This window comes from Glycine soja, chromosome 7 (assembly GCF_004193775.1).
Source record: "Glycine soja cultivar W05 chromosome 7, ASM419377v2, whole genome shotgun sequence".
Classification (NCBI taxonomy): Eukaryota; Viridiplantae; Streptophyta; class Magnoliopsida; order Fabales; family Fabaceae; genus Glycine; species Glycine soja.
Genome location: NC_041008.1, coordinates 16,437,492 through 16,453,861, shown reverse-complemented (window position 1 = coordinate 16,453,861; position 16,370 = coordinate 16,437,492). Strand labels below are relative to the sequence as shown.

General features: G+C 32.6%; 3 protein-coding genes across 3 annotated transcripts; 1 reads left to right on the top strand and 2 right to left on the bottom strand.

Annotated features, from left to right (window-relative positions):
• Positions 1 to 551: 551 nt before the first annotated feature.
• LOC114418975 (dynein light chain 1, cytoplasmic-like) lies at positions 552 to 4,903 on the bottom strand. Its single transcript, XM_028384547.1, has 2 exons — positions 4,687 to 4,903; positions 552 to 954 (listed from the first exon to the last, which is right to left on the bottom strand). Exons 1-2 carry the CDS (start codon positions 4,822 to 4,824, stop codon positions 754 to 756), a joined length of 339 nt encoding a protein of 112 aa, XP_028240348.1. The 5' UTR covers positions 4,825 to 4,903; the 3' UTR covers positions 552 to 753.
• Positions 4,904 to 6,248: 1,345 nt separating this feature from the next.
• LOC114419016 (protein MIZU-KUSSEI 1-like) lies at positions 6,249 to 7,526 on the bottom strand. The gene has a single exon (XM_028384589.1). The coding sequence runs from the start codon at positions 7,460 to 7,462 to the stop codon at positions 6,611 to 6,613; it is 852 nt and encodes a 283-aa protein (XP_028240390.1). The 5' UTR covers positions 7,463 to 7,526; the 3' UTR covers positions 6,249 to 6,610.
• A 1,181-nt stretch (positions 7,527 to 8,707) lies between these two features.
• LOC114420423 (zinc finger BED domain-containing protein DAYSLEEPER-like) lies at positions 8,708 to 13,381 on the top strand. The gene is made up of 5 exons (XM_028386322.1): positions 8,708 to 9,128; positions 9,602 to 9,940; positions 10,026 to 10,426; positions 10,509 to 10,750; positions 13,225 to 13,381. The coding sequence occupies exons 1-5, from the start codon at positions 8,708 to 8,710 to the stop codon at positions 13,379 to 13,381; spliced, it is 1,560 nt and encodes a 519-aa protein (XP_028242123.1).
• The last annotated feature ends 2,989 nt before the right edge of the window (positions 13,382 to 16,370 follow it).

Sequence of the window (16,370 nt, the reverse complement as noted above, 5' to 3'; positions counted from 1 at the left end):
CAATATACATTTTCTATTTACATATAAAGGATGACACATTAAGGGATGAGTATGTGAAAGAGTTAAATTTGACAATGCAACCATCCATAAATGGTTAGAGTATTGATATTTAGAAATTCCAATAATGCTAACACTTCATTGATATTTCTTCTTTCTTTTTATTTCTCTTTTTAACACATCATATTATTAATAAAAATCAATAATTTTTTTTCTCTTCCTATCTTTCTCAAGGTGTTTGCATAATAACCAAATATATTTTTTTAAAATGGTTAAAATTATGTGTGTAGTGACTGATCTTTCGTGAGAGCGAGAGTAGTCATGGTCCCTCCAAAAAAATTTCTCCATTGAACAAGTGTATATAAGAAAAAAATTATATATAACTTTGTAAATCATTTTAAATTTATTTATTTAATTATTTGCTCCCCTCAGAATAATTTGCCGATCAAGATCTGCCACTGAATCATGTGTGTTTAGTTTTATCAAAATATGAGTAGTAAAGTGACCAAATATGTACTTTGTTCGTTAGTGTCATCAAACTGCTTACAAGTAACTAGAAACAGAAGTACGTCGACAATATTTTATTCTTCATATGTGATAACCAGAGATAATTGGGAAGCACCATTTTTGCTTTTTATGTCGTAAGCTATTTTTATAACTTTTTTAAAAAGGTAATTTGAACATGTTTAGCTTAGATTAATTAGGAATATTAAAGAGTTTAGGTTGTTCTATAACAACTAAAAATTTTGGAATTTACTAATCACAATTTCTAGCCTTCTGCAGCACTCCAATAGCTTCTTCCCTGCTTTCTGTGAAATTCTTCCCATCTTTGAAGATCAGAAATTCCATCATCTCCACACGAAAGAATATGAAACTTCCACATAAATGTGTGATGCAAGATCCAAAGTCTTTTCCAACCACGGAATTCCAAGCAGGTCCATATGCTTCATCAAGTTTCTGTCCATCAACTTAATTAACTGAGATAGTTTTCTACATGAAAAATTAAATACACCTAATATGTTGCAAACCACTAGGGTTTCATTCTAATTAGTTTTTGATTACATATTTACATGTATTAACTCAGTTAGAATTTTCCAGACATTCAAAGTGCTAAAGATTTTACATTCTCAATCAACTTAATTTTCAAATAATAATTATAAAAATCAACTATCCTATTATACATGCATGATGATAATGTAAAATCTTTACCGTGCCAATCTATTCCAAGTGTAGTAAATACTCTTGGCTCATAAACTAGCTGAAGTTGTAACTAGCTGGACAACTTACAGTTCAAGAATGTACAGTAAATTTTTAGTCTTGTTAAAAAAATGTACATATATTCTCAAGTGATTTACTGTTACTGTATTTACTGATACAATCAAGTGACTGTTATTAAAAAAAATTGATGCAATCTTTTATTAATTTTTGGTTTAAATATGTTTTTAATCTTTTAAATTTGAGTCTTTTTTTAATCCACAAAATTTAAAGTTACTTTTTTTAGTCTTTCAATATATTTTAAAGTGTGCTTTTAAAGGTTGGTTAAAATGATTATAATCAAGTAAATAAAAAATTAAAAACTTATTAATCGCATTTAAAATTGTTTTAATTTTTTTATTGACTTACTCTAGTAGTTTAAAACTCCATAAAATCGTATTTTAAAATATAAAATAAAAAAAATCTAATTTTGATGGTAAAAAACTACAAAAACCGTAAATCTTTTATTTCTTATTTGACTCACTTTACAAAAGGACTAAAAATATCATTTATAAATTTTATGGACTAAAAAAGTAATTTTAAATTTAAAGGATTAAAAAATATGATTTGAGAGATTAAAAACATATTTAAGTCTTAATTTTTTTTAAAAATATGGAATTGAACACTTGGTGAGTCATTATTTTAATAATAAATGATAAAAAAAAAAAACGAGACGTTCCAATGAGAAAAGTGGATGAAGTGAAATAGTTCGATAAAATGAGGAAGACTAAAGGAAACTTTACAGCAAACCCATAAGAGAAAAGACCTTTATCTGTGGTTTCTTTGAAACTTTGTATTTTGATTATTATTTTTTGTGAATGAAAATATGTATTTTGATAGAGCATGACATATTTCATTCATGTATAGTTAATTACCCAACGAGACAACCTTTGGCTGTTGTTGTTATGGTGTAACTATATCAAGGAATAAAGTGGAGCCTATTTAATTATAATATTTCTGAATGATAAAAAGAAAAAGAAAAAAAAAAAGTGGAGCCTATACTATATTACGTTTTAATTTGAAGGTCCCATATATATCCTATAGCTAGAACACTTCATTATAGCTGTCTAACTAAAAATGGAAAATAATGGAATATCATAAGGCTTTATGTACTAGTCGGTGATTCTATGTTTTTGTTGATTCTAGTATGTGTGTCCTCCTGTGATTTTAATTTTTTTTTCCTTCTAAAAGTTTCACAGATTGAAATTCTTCGAATGCTAAATAGTAGCAGTTATATATTGTGAGATTGCTTTGCAATATTTTTAAGAGAATGTTAAATAGGATATAAGAATAATTTATGTGAAATTTACTTAATAGAAGAGAATATGTAAAAGAAAGAAAAAATAGAATCAAAACTTTTGTTGCTAGTATTTACTTATCATTTTAAAAACAATAGTAGGATTTTGAAATTTAATTTGTTTTACCTGTCAATTAACTTTTTGTCTAAGTGCGACAAAGGATCTAAACCAAATCATGAGGATTCTTGCTTATAGGAAGTCTTAAGGGGATGATGCCATATATTCTATATACCTTCTTTATTTAAGTCATATTTAGTCTTCATAATTGATGCAGACATGTTATTTTAGGGAAATTAATTATTTTGAAATTGTTCTGAACATACTTTTTTTTTGGAACTTTTGCCTTTACTTATTTTGTAGAAATGGGTAACATTCGTTTTTTCTTTTTCTTTGTCTCGCACTCGCACCCCAGTCTCATGGCCACCATTAGTGGAAAACATATATACTAATTCACTGCGGACGAGAACCAAATCTAACAAGTGTTCTTTCTTTCTTCTTTTTTTCTTCTTTTTTTTAAGCAAAGTGTATAGCACCAACGCAGAGGTTTGGTCATGGTTCTAATTTTTGTGAACGTAGGCACCCATATTTAATGTCTAAACATTTCTTTAGCAGGATTCTCTCGTACAGATATAATTTATATGAAAAACCAACAAAGGAACGTATACAAAGAGGTGTCTTATGACATTGGATAATGTTTGGTGGAGACCCAAATGTCCATCACCATCATAACCTAGAGAGAGATAGAGATAATAGGATGTCGAATAGATATTTGTTAAGAAAAATGATGTCTAAATGTCATTATCCTATGATATTTTATAAGGTCATCCCAATATCAAACTTTTGCGAGAAAATTGGTAGAAGCAAGAATCGTACCTATATAATTTTATAATATGTCTTTATCATATTTTTTATGACTCATTTTTCTGTATCACTTTACATTAAAAGTGAAATTGAGAGAGGAGAGAAAAAAATAATTAAGAATGGAAATAAAAAAATGAAGTAAAAAAATATTTATTGTTTCAATAAATAAAAATGAAAGAATTAGAAAATTTTCTATCCATTTATTTAGATGATTAAAAAAACTAAAAATTTAATAAAATAAATTATATTAAGAATAAATTTTATATTAATTAAAAATTAGTTTAATCCAAAATAAATAAATTTTTCACTCAATATTTTTTTCTTAATATAAATTGATTTAATTTTAAGAAGCTAAAACAAGGGGGGGGGGGAGAAAGAGAGATTATTTACCCCTAATTTTATGTCAATTTACTAAGAAGTCCTTCTTGTGAATTTCATGGATATTTTTTTCTTTTTATTTTTGTTTTCAAACAAATTGTAAAAATATAATATTTTTATTAGAGGTGACAAAATAAGTCAAATTAATCTGACATTCTCAAACTCATCCAATAAAATGTAGTGTTCGTGTTTAATATTTTGATTCCAATATTTTGATTTCAAGTTAAAACATTCGTCGTTTCCTCCAAATATGATTATGTCTCAATTTGGGCTTTGAAGGAAAAAAATTGATTAAGATAGTAAAAAATAAAAGACTGATTGAATGAACATGAACTTTTTAGTTTAGAGACACAAATTGAATATAATTTAGATTTTGTGACTTAACATTCTATAAGTCACAAATTGGATTGGATTGAATAACTGATTCTGTGACTTCCAATTTTTATCATGTTTCTTTAATTTAATTTTGTGACTTCCAATTTTTATCATGTTTCTTTAATTTTATTTTATTTTATTCGTAAGAATTAAACTCATATATTAGAAAATTTACAATAATAACTTATACTATGTTTAATTAGACCCCCTTAATCACATTACATTTGCATCCTCACTATTTTCATAGAAACAAAAAATGGATTCATTCAATATTTATTTCTCTTCTCTTCCTGTCTGTTTTCTCATTGTAGAAAAATTTGCAGAAAACATGAATAAAATTTCTCTAACATTAATATTCGTGAGTACACATACGTGCAAGTTAAAGCATATTTCATAAAATAAGAATTCTTTAGGTTTCCTTATGATAACATTTTATAAGAACATACTACTCATTATACACACATGATTATGCACACAACCAGAAAAAAATAAAGTTAAATGGGTGAGATATTTTAAGATTGACCTGTTTGATGAAATGAGCAATGGACTGACAATCAGAAACTTCATGTGCATCGAGAGCTTGGTGTGCTAATTCCATAACATAGCTCTGCATTCCCTCTGGCATGTCTGTCTCTCTCACCACAGCTTTTCCTTCCAACATCTTAAGCAACTGAGGGAAGAACACTTCACTCTCTAATGATAGCACAAACACAACAAAGGGTTATGGTAACCCACTGACTGCCTCTTATATAGCCTGTTAAGTACAAACCATAAGAAGTACAATGCTTGTGACAACAAAATCTTCAGTGGTCGAGATTTTGAGATTGATAAAATCTTCCCATTTGGTTTGTTCTTTTCTTTTCTTTTTTTCTATTGGCCTAAAAAAAAGTCCTTTCACTTTTCTTTCATCATAGAAAATGAGGTTTGTACTCATTTGGTGATGTTGCAATCCAAACAGTTGTAAATTGTAATGAAAATATCCCCTTTTGACTGGCAACCATTTCCACTAATAATTTTGTGCTCACTGTTTCAATCACAAGTTATCATAAACCTCTTAGCTGGCCTATTTCTATTAAGTATTAACATTTGAACTGGTTGAATTTTAACATTGAGTAACATAACATGTTCACACACACCAAATAATTGCAGTGGCGATTACTTTGCAGTTGTATTTGCATTTTGAACTAATGTGGGCCAATATGTGGTCCTCAATCATAGACTACATCACGTGATGCGGTTTGCATTTTAAAACACTAGCACTGAGCATTGAAGTAACCCCAATTTTGGCATGCTTCAAATGTATATATATATAAGTTCTTATATAACCTGATACTAACTCACACCTAGCTGGAACTGTCAATGAACTTAGCTGAACGAAGCATCATTGTTGTGCTGGAACTGCGTCAATGATTGCCAAAGTCCCCCCCCCCCCCCCAAAAAAAAAAGAAAAATTCCTAAAAAGGACTGGTCCCCTGTTGCATAAAAATAGAATAGCATTGAGATCTTTAAAATGTTAAAAGGAAGTTTATACTCAAAAAGTGATTTGTGGACACCAACACTAGTGTGCCACCATCTCCAAATCAAGGGTACACCGAAAAAGAATGGTTCGACCCCCATCTAGCACACCTAATTGTAAAAGCTTAGCCGGTATTCTATCATTACATTATACACACTACTAGTATAGTAAAGTAATAGAAATTTGGGATGACTCAACAAACCAAGTTATACCATAAGATAAACAAAAGGGAAAAGATATTCAACTTGTCCTCAAAAAGATTGACATATAAGTAATTTACACGGTTTTATAATGACCAGTAACCTCAAATATTCCAAATTCTGAAAATCAAAGTAGGGAAATTAAAAATGTTACATTTTGAGTGAGATACCATACCAAACAAGTAATGAATCTATCGGAAAAGCTCCAAGACCACAGATTTATATAGTAATGGAAATCAATTCAAAAATTCCAAAGCATAAATGAAATAGCAAAGATTCCTAGGCCATCCCCTGTTTAATCCTGTTACATTATTATTATAGACAAATGCGAGAAAAAAAAAAAGTATACAGTCTTGGAGATGAGATTAGTCCTAGAAAAACCCATCAACTTTACACAGAACTCACATGGGCAACAATTACAACACAGTCACCCTTTTAAAGAAAAATCATTTTTTTTTACAAGACACGGATCTCAGAAGTAAAAAGAAAAAATGAAAATCGAAATACATTCAAAATGTGATATAATGACAAGTAACCTTCATCCTTAAGTACATATTTCGTCTCGACTCTCGGGGCCGCGAAATATCTGGGTTTACCCCAAAAATCAAGAAAACCAACAATTTTCTGTTTTGCCCCTGAAAAAAGAAAATATTATATTTCATGGAAGGACTTCTTTCTTTTTCTGTACCGGAAAATAAATATAAAAAGATGAACTTTGAATCGGTGTGAACTCAGCGAGTGGCACCAAGTCTGGATCGGAGAAGGAACACACTGAGTTCCTGGCCGGGGCACTCGTCGGGGTTGATGAGATGAAACGATTCGGAATCGGCGTTGCCCACCACGTGTTCGAAGTTGGCGCGCATGTACATGAGTTCCTCGGAGGCTGCGGCGGCGGAGGAGGCGAAGCCGGAGGGGATGACGCCGGCGCCGACGGAGACGCACTGCATGGTGCGGAGGATGTTGCGGACGCGGTCTCCGGCGCGGCGGCGGGCGGCGAAGCCGGTCTTCTTGCCGTTACAGAAGGCGGTCCAGAGGGGGACGGAGCGGAGGGGGCAGGCGTTGGCGGCGGCGGAGCATTCGAGGGCGATGCGGACGATGCCGTTCCGCATTTCGCGGACAAGGTGGTCGGTGGAGAGCGGCAGCTCAAGAAGAAGGGAAGGCTTTGAAGAAAGACGGTCGTGCTGGATGCAGAACCACACGTGGCCGCGGCGGTTACCGAAGATGGTTCCGATCACCATCGACTTCGAGGGACGCGGCGGAGCCGCCGAAGCAGCGGTGGAAGACGACGTCGAAGAAGCCGGCGAGGAAGGCCGGTTCTTTGTGGGTGGGTGGTGGTGATCGGAGAAAGGAACGGTGGGTTGAGGCTTGGAAGGGAAGAAACATGGAAGAAAGAATCGACGGAGGGTGCCGATGGTCATTTTGGCGGGTGGTGATGAGTATGAATTATGAAACAGTGAAATGTTTGGGTTTGAGGGTTTAATTTTCTTGAAGAATGGGTGTGGAACGTTGAGGAAGTGAAGAGTGAAGGGGTGAACTTGTTGATCATGTAAGTGCATGATGGTACGGTCCGTGCATGTGTCCATTTATATTATAATAATGATGTTATGATGATGATAGGGATTCATTATTATAGTGGTGGCTCGGATTTGCATGAACATAAAACATTTAACCCTCCTTCCTTCTCTTCTGTAGTCGCTTTACGTTTAACCCTTTCTAATGTGGCGTCGCTTTACATGTTTTAAAGGATCGAGTTTAGGATAATTAACTTTATTCATGTGCTCTAGAATAAACTCATGACTGAAAGTGATCAATCATTCGAGATGTAGGTGCAAAGTACTCCCCAAATTCAGGTTGAAGTATTATATAGAGAGATGTGTTATCATCTAAAAGGGGATAGTAAACAAGTTTATGATCATGGATGTTTGTTTGCAATTTGAGTTTATGCAATATGTTTTTTTAATTGGATCTTTCTAGGTAGAGTCATCAAAATGGGTTCCGGCTCATGGACCAGTCCGTAAGGTGGGCCGGGCTTAATTTAAAAAAAAAACCAGTACCAGTAACTTTTCAGCCCGGCCCATTTAGTCCGTGGGTTAAGTGGGCTCAACCCGTGGGTTGGTGGATTAGTTCGCTAATGCACAAAATTTAAATAATATATTATTTTATTTTATTATTATTATAAATTTATAATGGTTAAGAAATTAAATTTTTATTTTGTAGCTAACAACCCAATCGGCAATTCACATTCAGTAATAGAGCAAGCCCAAATAATAGCAAAGCCCAATTGAATTAGCAATTGTTAATTTGTTAATGGTCCGCAACGCAACTAAGTAAAGCCTGCACCTTTCTTAATTTTTTTTTTGCAACCTAAAGCAACACCAATACATTTGACATTACGCTTACGCACAAACAAAAAAGAAAAAAAGAAGAAGAGAGAAAAGTAGAAAACCTAAACGGTAACAAGCCAACAAGTTACGAAACCTAGATCCCTAATAGTGCGAATTGCGAAAATTGATCTGGTGGCACCTCCACCACACGAGCCACCAACGGTGACGGTGACCTCCGAACGCTCGATTGCCCGTCACCACGGCATCGACCTTCCTCTTTCACCTCTCGTTTCAGTCGTTTGTGCGTCGTTGTGGTCGACCTCCAAAATAGTAATTTCTCTCCTATTTTCATGCTTTTAATTTCTTTCCTTTTCTTTTTTAAATGTTAATTATTCTTGATGTATTGAATCTGAGTTGAATGGCTTCTAACCGTGAACCGAGTTGAATCTGAGTTTAATTTCTTTCCTTTTCTTTGTTAACTACAGGTGCATTAGATTGATGGAAATGGCTTCTGAAACTGTAAATCGAGTTGACTCTGTTGACGATATTGAGTTTATGGAAGATGAGGAAGAAGCCAGGGTTGAACCTAAACCAAATGCAAAGGAGAACAGAAGTGACAATGATGAAAAAGAGAGTAAAAAAGTTAAGGTTTGCACTTCTATAGCTTGGAAATATTTTACTAAAATTGGTGTGGTAGATGGTAAAGAAAAGGTAGAATGTAATACATGTGGGCAACAATATGTAATTGGTGGGAGTAAAGTAGGCACTTCACATTTATTGCGTCATGTTAAGCTCTTGTGTAAAAAGAAAGCTAAATTTCATGATGTGGGTGGAATGATAATTGATCATGCTGGAAAGTTAAGATCTAGGGAAGTTGACCAAAAGCGTGTTCTTGAGCTTCTAACAATGTGTATTGTTCGACATGGTTTGCCATTTAACTTTGTTGAATATAAATGAGTTAGGGAATTACTTTCATATATAAATTCTGATGTTAAGCATATGTGAGTAGGAACACATTGGTGTCTAGTTTGCTGAAACTTCACGGTGAGAAGAAAGAAAAATTAAAATATGCAATTCATAAATGTCATAATAGAATTTGTTTAACATCTGATTGTTGGACTGCTTGTACTCAAGAGGGGTATATCTGTTTAACAACACATTTTGTTGATAATAATTGGAAATTGAATAGTAAGATTTTTGCTTTTTGTAAATTGGAGCCTCCTGTCTTGACTGAATGGGAAATTGATAGGAAAATATTTTCCATTACTTTAGACAATGCTAGTGCTAATGATCATATGCAAGAACTTTTGGGTGAGCAATTAAGATTGCAAAATAGCTTGTTGTGTCATGGTGAATTTTTGCATGTGAGGTGTTGTGCCCATGTGTTGAATCTTATAGTTCAAGATGGATTAAAAGTGGATGAAGTTGCTTTACAAAAAATTAGAGACAACATTAAATATGTGAGAGCATCAGAGTCAAGAAAAATAGTATTTACCGAATGTATTGCTCAAGTGAGAGGTATTGATACTAAAGTGGGCTTGAGGTTGGATGTGCCTACTTGGTGGAATTCTACTTATATCATGCTTGAGAGTGCTCTTAGGTATCGTCGTGCTTTTGCAAGTTTCACTATTCGTGATAGAAAATACAAATGTTGTCCATCTAATGAGGAATGGAAAAGAGCTGAAAAATTGTGTGAATTTTTGAAGCCATTTTATAAGATTACTAATTTGATTTCAGGTATATTTTTTCAAACTTCATAATTATAATAAATAGTTTCAGATTTATATTTATAGTTTAATTATCTTATTTGAATTTTTTTTAGGTACATCTTATCCAACTTCCAATGAATACTTCATGCAAGTATGGAAAATTGAATGGTTGTTGCGAGAAACACTTAAGTGTGATGATCCAGTATTGCAAAATATGGCAGTGTTGGTGATGGAAAAGTTTGGCAAGTATTGGAGTGACTATAATGTCATTATTTCAATTGCTATGATTCTTGACCCACGGATGAAGCTTGAAGCACTTCGGTTTTACTATTCAAAGCTTGATGCTTCTACTTGTGATGAAAAGATTAATAACATAAAAGAGAATATGTACAAGCTCTTTGATGAATATGTGAGTGTAAAGTCAAGTTCATCTACTACATCAAGTTCTCAACAACCTACTGTTGAAGAAGATTTCAATGTAGAAGAAAATCAAGAGATGGATGATCCATATAATGTTAGTCTTTTCTTTTGTTTAATTATTTAATTGTTTTATGATTCAATTTATTTAATTTAATTTTTCTCTTATATTGTCATAGAAATATATCAATTATGTGAGCCAAAATGTTAATGTCAATGGCAAGTTTGAATTAGATCTCTATTTGGCTAAGACACCGCTTGAGTCAAAGTTTTTTCCTAAGTTGGATATTTTGAGTTATTGGAAGGACCGCCAAGAACATTATCCAAATCTTTGTAGATTGGCATGTGAGGTGTTAAGCATTCCTATAATAACTGTTGCTAGTGAATCGGCATCTAGCATTGGTGCTCGTGTGCTAAACAAGTATCACGCTAGTCTTCTTCCTTCCAATGTTCAAGCACTAATTTTAACCCAAAATTGGATAAATGGTTTTGAAGATATTGGTAATTTACATTTCTTTTTCCATAATTTTTAGTTTGTTATTGCTTTGTTGTTTTATTTATTTGACTTATTAATGATATTGTTTATTTATTTTTTTTGTCTTTGTAGATGAAATTAATGGTGATGTTGAGAAAGAAGAGGAAGTTGTTCTGGATTTCGCATTCCATGACTCTAATGTTTAATTTCAATAGTTTAGAAGTTTATTTTTATGACATTTAAATTTCAATTATCTTAATGTTGAATGCTTATTTTGAAGACTTCAATCACTTTAATATTGAATGTTTGGATTTGATTTAGTTTGGTTTTTATATTGGATTTTATTTTAAGTTGTTTGGAATATTTTTTTTTTTACAAAAAAAGGCAGAAAAGTGGGCCAGCCCGCATAACCCACCAACCCGTGGTGGGCCGGGCCAGGCTGGCATTTTGTTAGCCCAATCAAAAGTGGACCGAGCTGGGCTAGCCCACTTTTAGCTCAACCCATTGCGGGTCAGCCCACATGGGCCAGACTGGCCCGTTTTGACAGCTCTATTTGTAGGCATGACAATAATATATGAACCCATGGGTATCCATTTGACTCTCATCCGATTTTGATGGAAAAAATTCACATTAATCCGGTGGAGATAGTCATACCCACTTCGACTCTTTTTCGTTTTTGTTCTCTTTGTTTAATTTAATTATGTCATTCTTCTTAATATTAGAGGTATTAGTGGTGAATGTAGAAATTTCAAGTTATAGCATATGTTTTGTGGACTAGGTCTTGGTCCAACTAAGGTCTAAAAGCCTATAATATAATGTAGGTTGATCCAATGTCCAAACACACAGAGGACAACAATTGAAGTATCAAACATGTAATTAATAATTAATGTTCAACCATTAAAATTATGTAATAAGTGAATTATTAATAAGTGATTGATCTGAATGATGTTGTATGTAAGTCTTAAGTATGTGGTCAAGAATTTAAATCCCAATTATTGCGTATAAAGAAATTCTTGTTGGATAAAAGCAGCCCACCAATGAGTTGTAGCAAATCTTTTAGAGGAGATTAAAAATTCCTAGTGACTAAGCAAGGATACTCCTTTTTAATTATAAGTGTCACCAAAATAATGTATTTACAACCAAATAATTCGTTGATTGAGCTGTATAAACCTTGAATATAGTATTATAGGGTAGGTGTTCTTTACTATTACCCACCACTTGACTTTGCACTTTAACTATGTATTAACTTTCAAGAAATGTCGGCCATTGATAAATAAAAAGAGAAGCAGCAAAATGAAAACAGAGAAAAAGGTAGTAACACATCATAATTAAAACCAAGGTTTGCGGGATAGATAATAATGTATTTTGCAAGCAAGGCTCGATGACTAATGGAGGAAGGAAGACCGACGTGAACCTAGAGGAAACATCCTTTTAGGGTTATATTGTAGATGCTATTTTGCTGAAGAGTTAACCATAAGAAATTCTCCAAAGTAGCAAAGTTCTACTTGAGCTTTTCTCCATCCAAATGAGAAAACAACGTTTGATTGCAGATCCTCTCAAACTCTACCTATTTCAGTCCATTTTTTACATGTTAAGATTATAAGCTTAGGAAGCTTGTATTCCTTCTTCTTCTTTTCCCTTATGAAGATTTTGGGGAGCATATTCATGCTTTTTTTGCAAACCAAGCTTGAACGTCTTCCAACAGTTTTAGTAGACAACTGACTTCTTCACCTAACATCTTAGGAAAAAGGAAGCTTCTTTTGATCACAACAAACTTCCATGCATCTTCCCAAGAGTCCATCTTCTTCTTGTCTTTCTTCTCTATATAGATATGCAGGCATAACTCTATCTAGCTCAAAGTCGAAGCAGCCAGTCTTAACCTATTCTTAAAACTCTCAAGTTAGGTTTTCTTCTAGTTGGATGTTGAGGTCTACCAAATAAACCTTTCATCTGTAATGTGGTCCCCACCACATAAGATCTACATTATGCTTACAATAGAAGGTTATGTATTCAAGATTATTTCATTTCTAGTCAAAAGGATAGCAATGATTGAAATTAAATAATCTTTCAACGTCATCAAGGTTATCAGACTCGTAATTCTACGTAGAATCATGGAGGTTCCATAAATTCGACTCGTAGAATTGAATTGTAAACTCGTAAGAGTTTTCTTAAATAAAAAAATATTAATATTCCTTTATATAAAATCATAAGTAAATATTTCAACCCTAAAATAAATAAAAATAATAAACTTTAATAATAATTCAATAAACTAACAAAATCCACAATCCACACTCAATCTAACATAAATTCATACGATACAAAACATAAGCAAACGAAACTCAAGTTATCGATGTTCAATTAAAATCTCTCCGTTAAAATTAGAATCAAGTTATTGATTTGATGCACTTGATTTGATGTAGATTTGTTTCTCAACTAAGCAAACAAAACTCAATACTCTCACTCACCCTTGATGAGTTCTATAGCAAGAATGGAAAGAGCTTAGGATCCATGAACATGGATGAATTCCTTTCTAGCATTTGGAACTCTGATGATAACAACCAAGTTAACCCACCATAACCCACCCTGTGAATGTATGTATACATGATTTTGATGATGTCAAAAGAAGAATCAAACAAGGCTCATTTTGCTTCAAGATTAATACAAGATTGGTTCAACAAACAAAGCATTGATTCAAGATTTCTTCAAGATCAAGCCTTGCCTCACAATGAAAGGTTTCAAGTCACTCAAGGCACATGTAATCGATTACCAATACATGTAATCGATTACCAATGGTTTGAAAGTGTGTAATCGATTACACATCATATGTAATTGATTACCAGAGACTCTGAACGTTGGGAATTCAAATTTTAAATGAAGGGTCACAACTGTTCAAGAAAAACAATTGTGTAATCGATTACACTAATTCTGTAATCGATTACCAAAGAGGATTTTCAAGGAATATCGCCAACAGTCATATCTTTTCATTAGATTTGTGAATGGCCATCAAAGGCCTATAAATAGGTGACTTGGGCACGAATTTTATGCAAAGAGTTTTGCTTGGCAAAAATGTCTTATCCTTTCAAAAGACGATGAGAGAGATTCCAAAAGAACTTCATTGTCAAATGCTCTCTCAAAAGAAATCCTTGGCCAAACACTTGCAAAATCTATAAGGATTCCTACATGATCTTTATTGTAATATTCTTCTCTTGAAGAGAAAATTCTTCTTCCATTCTTCTTATTCAATGAGATTGGTTAAGGGATTGTGAGTCTCTTGTTGTAAAGGAATTCTAAACACAAAGGAAGGATTGTCCTTGTGTGTTTAGAACTTGTAAAAGGAATTTACAAGATAGTGGAAATCTCAAGTGGGTTGCTTGAGTACTGGACGTAGGCACGGGTTGTCGCCGAACCAGTATAAAACTGTATTTGCATTCTCTCTTCCCTTATCTTATTTAATTTTTTGCAATCAATTTTGCCTTGCATGTTTATAGAACATTGTTAAATTGATTGTTGTTGCTTCTTCTGCATTCTAAGCCTATCCCTCTTAAGATTATTGAGGCCACAAGGTCCAACAAGTGGTATCAGAGCGGGATTCTTGTATAAAGTTTAAAAACTTCAAGAATAGATATGGCCTCATCCAAATTTCCATTTTTTGAGGAAAATTTTATCAATAGGCTCTTATGTTCAATGGTGAGGGTTATCATTATTGGAAAACCCAAATGCAGATCATTATAGAAGCCATAGATCTAAAGATATGGGAAGCCATTGAATTTGATTCATTTATTCCTACAATGGTAGAGAGAAATGCAACTACATAAAAAAAAAACTAGAGAAGAAAGAAGATGATGATGAAAGAAGAAAGAAGAAGCCCAAAATGCTGAGTGCGATCAACTTGGGCACATGAGATTCAATTGTCCTGTGTTTAAAAGAAGAATGGAAAAATCCGACAAGATGAATTTCAAAAAGAAGAAAGAAAAGAAAGGATATATCACTTGGGAAGATAATTTCATAAATTATTCAAGTGATTCATAGAAGAAAATCATAAGTTTGGGTATCATGATGAAAGACTATGAAAATGGAGAAGAGCAAAGTCGATACATTGATAACAATTTCTCCAAACACATGGCATGCATCAAAGTTTATTCATATTTCTCTCCAAGATAAATGAATATGTGATTTATGGAGACAACAAACGAAGGCCACATTTCTCCCCAAGAAAAGTGAATATGCGATGTATGGAGACAACAAACAAAGGCCACTTGATCAACAACCCCAACAAGTAATATCAAATGATTCCAACATGTCACTTGTCTTTGATTGATTACTTTTGATGCTTGTTTTCTACTTGAGTTTAGATTGTCTTTGATGTTTGTTCCTGATTGAGTTTTTGATTGTTTTTAAAGAATCTATTAAACTTTTCAAATTAGTTTCATGTTTTAAGAAAACTATTTCAAATTTAGAAAAGGAAATTTTGAAATTGAAATTTGAAATTGAAAATTGAAAATTGAAAATTGAAAATTTAAATTTGAAAATTAAAATTTGAAATTTGAAATTAAAGTTACTGGAAGTTGGAAGTTGGAAATGAAAGTTATTGGAAGTTGAAAGTTGAAAATGGAGGTTGGAAGTTGGAATGGGAAGTTACTAAAAGTTGAATTTGGAAGTTGGAATTTGAAATTTAAAATTTAAAATTTTAAAATTTGAATTTTGAAATTTTGAATTTTGAATTTTTTTTAATAATCGAAATTATTGTGTATAGTTAGTTGATTGTTAATTTAATTAATTTGATTTGAAATATTTGATGATTGATTGTATTTGATTGTGTTTGATTGATGTGTTATTGTACTTGTTTTTGCTTGATTAATATTGAATGATTGTTTTAATGTCTTTTGGTATCACTTGATTCTCATACATTGCAACAAGTGGTAACATCTTTCTCCTCTATATTCATGATTTGTTTTTGATGTTGACAAAGGGGGAGAGAAAGATAAAAGATAAAATAGTAAGAAAAATTATCTATTATTTTATGAGACAACTTTTTATATATGAAAAATATGAAATCTTCAATTGTCTCATATAAGCAATCAATGTAAAACCAAGGGGGAGTAAACTATATGCAAATAGATATTTTCTTTGTTGTTGCTCCTAACCTACAGGTGGTTGTCATCATCAAAAAGGGGGAGAATGAAAATCATGAAGATTTTGATGATATCAAGAAGAATTTGCTTGAGAAAGGGGGAGATGTAAATCATGCAAGCTTTGATGGTGTCGAGAAGAAATCACATGTTTGTCATCATCAAAAAGGGGGAGAATGTGAATGTATGTATACATGATTTTGATGATGTCAAAAGAAGAATCAAACAAGGCTCATTTTGCTTCAAGATTAATACAAGATTGGTTCAACAAACAAAGCCTTGATTCAAGATTTCTTCAAGATCAAGTCTTGCCTCACAATGAAAGGTTTCAAGTCATTCAAGGCACATGTAATCGATTACCAATACATGTAATCGATTACCAATGGTTTGAAAGTGTGTAATCGATTACACATCATATGTAATCGATTACCAGAGAC

Coding starts and splice junctions, on each gene's coding strand:
- LOC114418975 (XM_028384547.1), bottom strand. CDS start 4,824: ATGTTGGAAGGAAAAGCTGTGGTGAGAGAGACAGACATGCCAGAGGGA. Junction 955..4,686: donor TTGCTCATTTCATCAAACAG/GTCAATCTTAAA, acceptor GTTGATGGACAG/AAACTTGATGAAGCATATGG.
- LOC114419016 (XM_028384589.1), bottom strand. CDS start 7,462: ATGGACACATGCACGGACCGTACCATCATGCACTTACATGATCAACAA.
- LOC114420423 (XM_028386322.1), top strand. CDS start 8,708: ATGGCTTCTGAAACTGTAAATCGAGTTGACTCTGTTGACGATATTGAG. Junction 9,129..9,601: donor AATGTGTATTGTTCGACATG/GTTTGCCATTTA, acceptor TGAATCTTATAG/TTCAAGATGGATTAAAAGTG. Junction 10,427..10,508: donor AGATGGATGATCCATATAAT/GTTAGTCTTTTC, acceptor ATATTGTCATAG/AAATATATCAATTATGTGAG.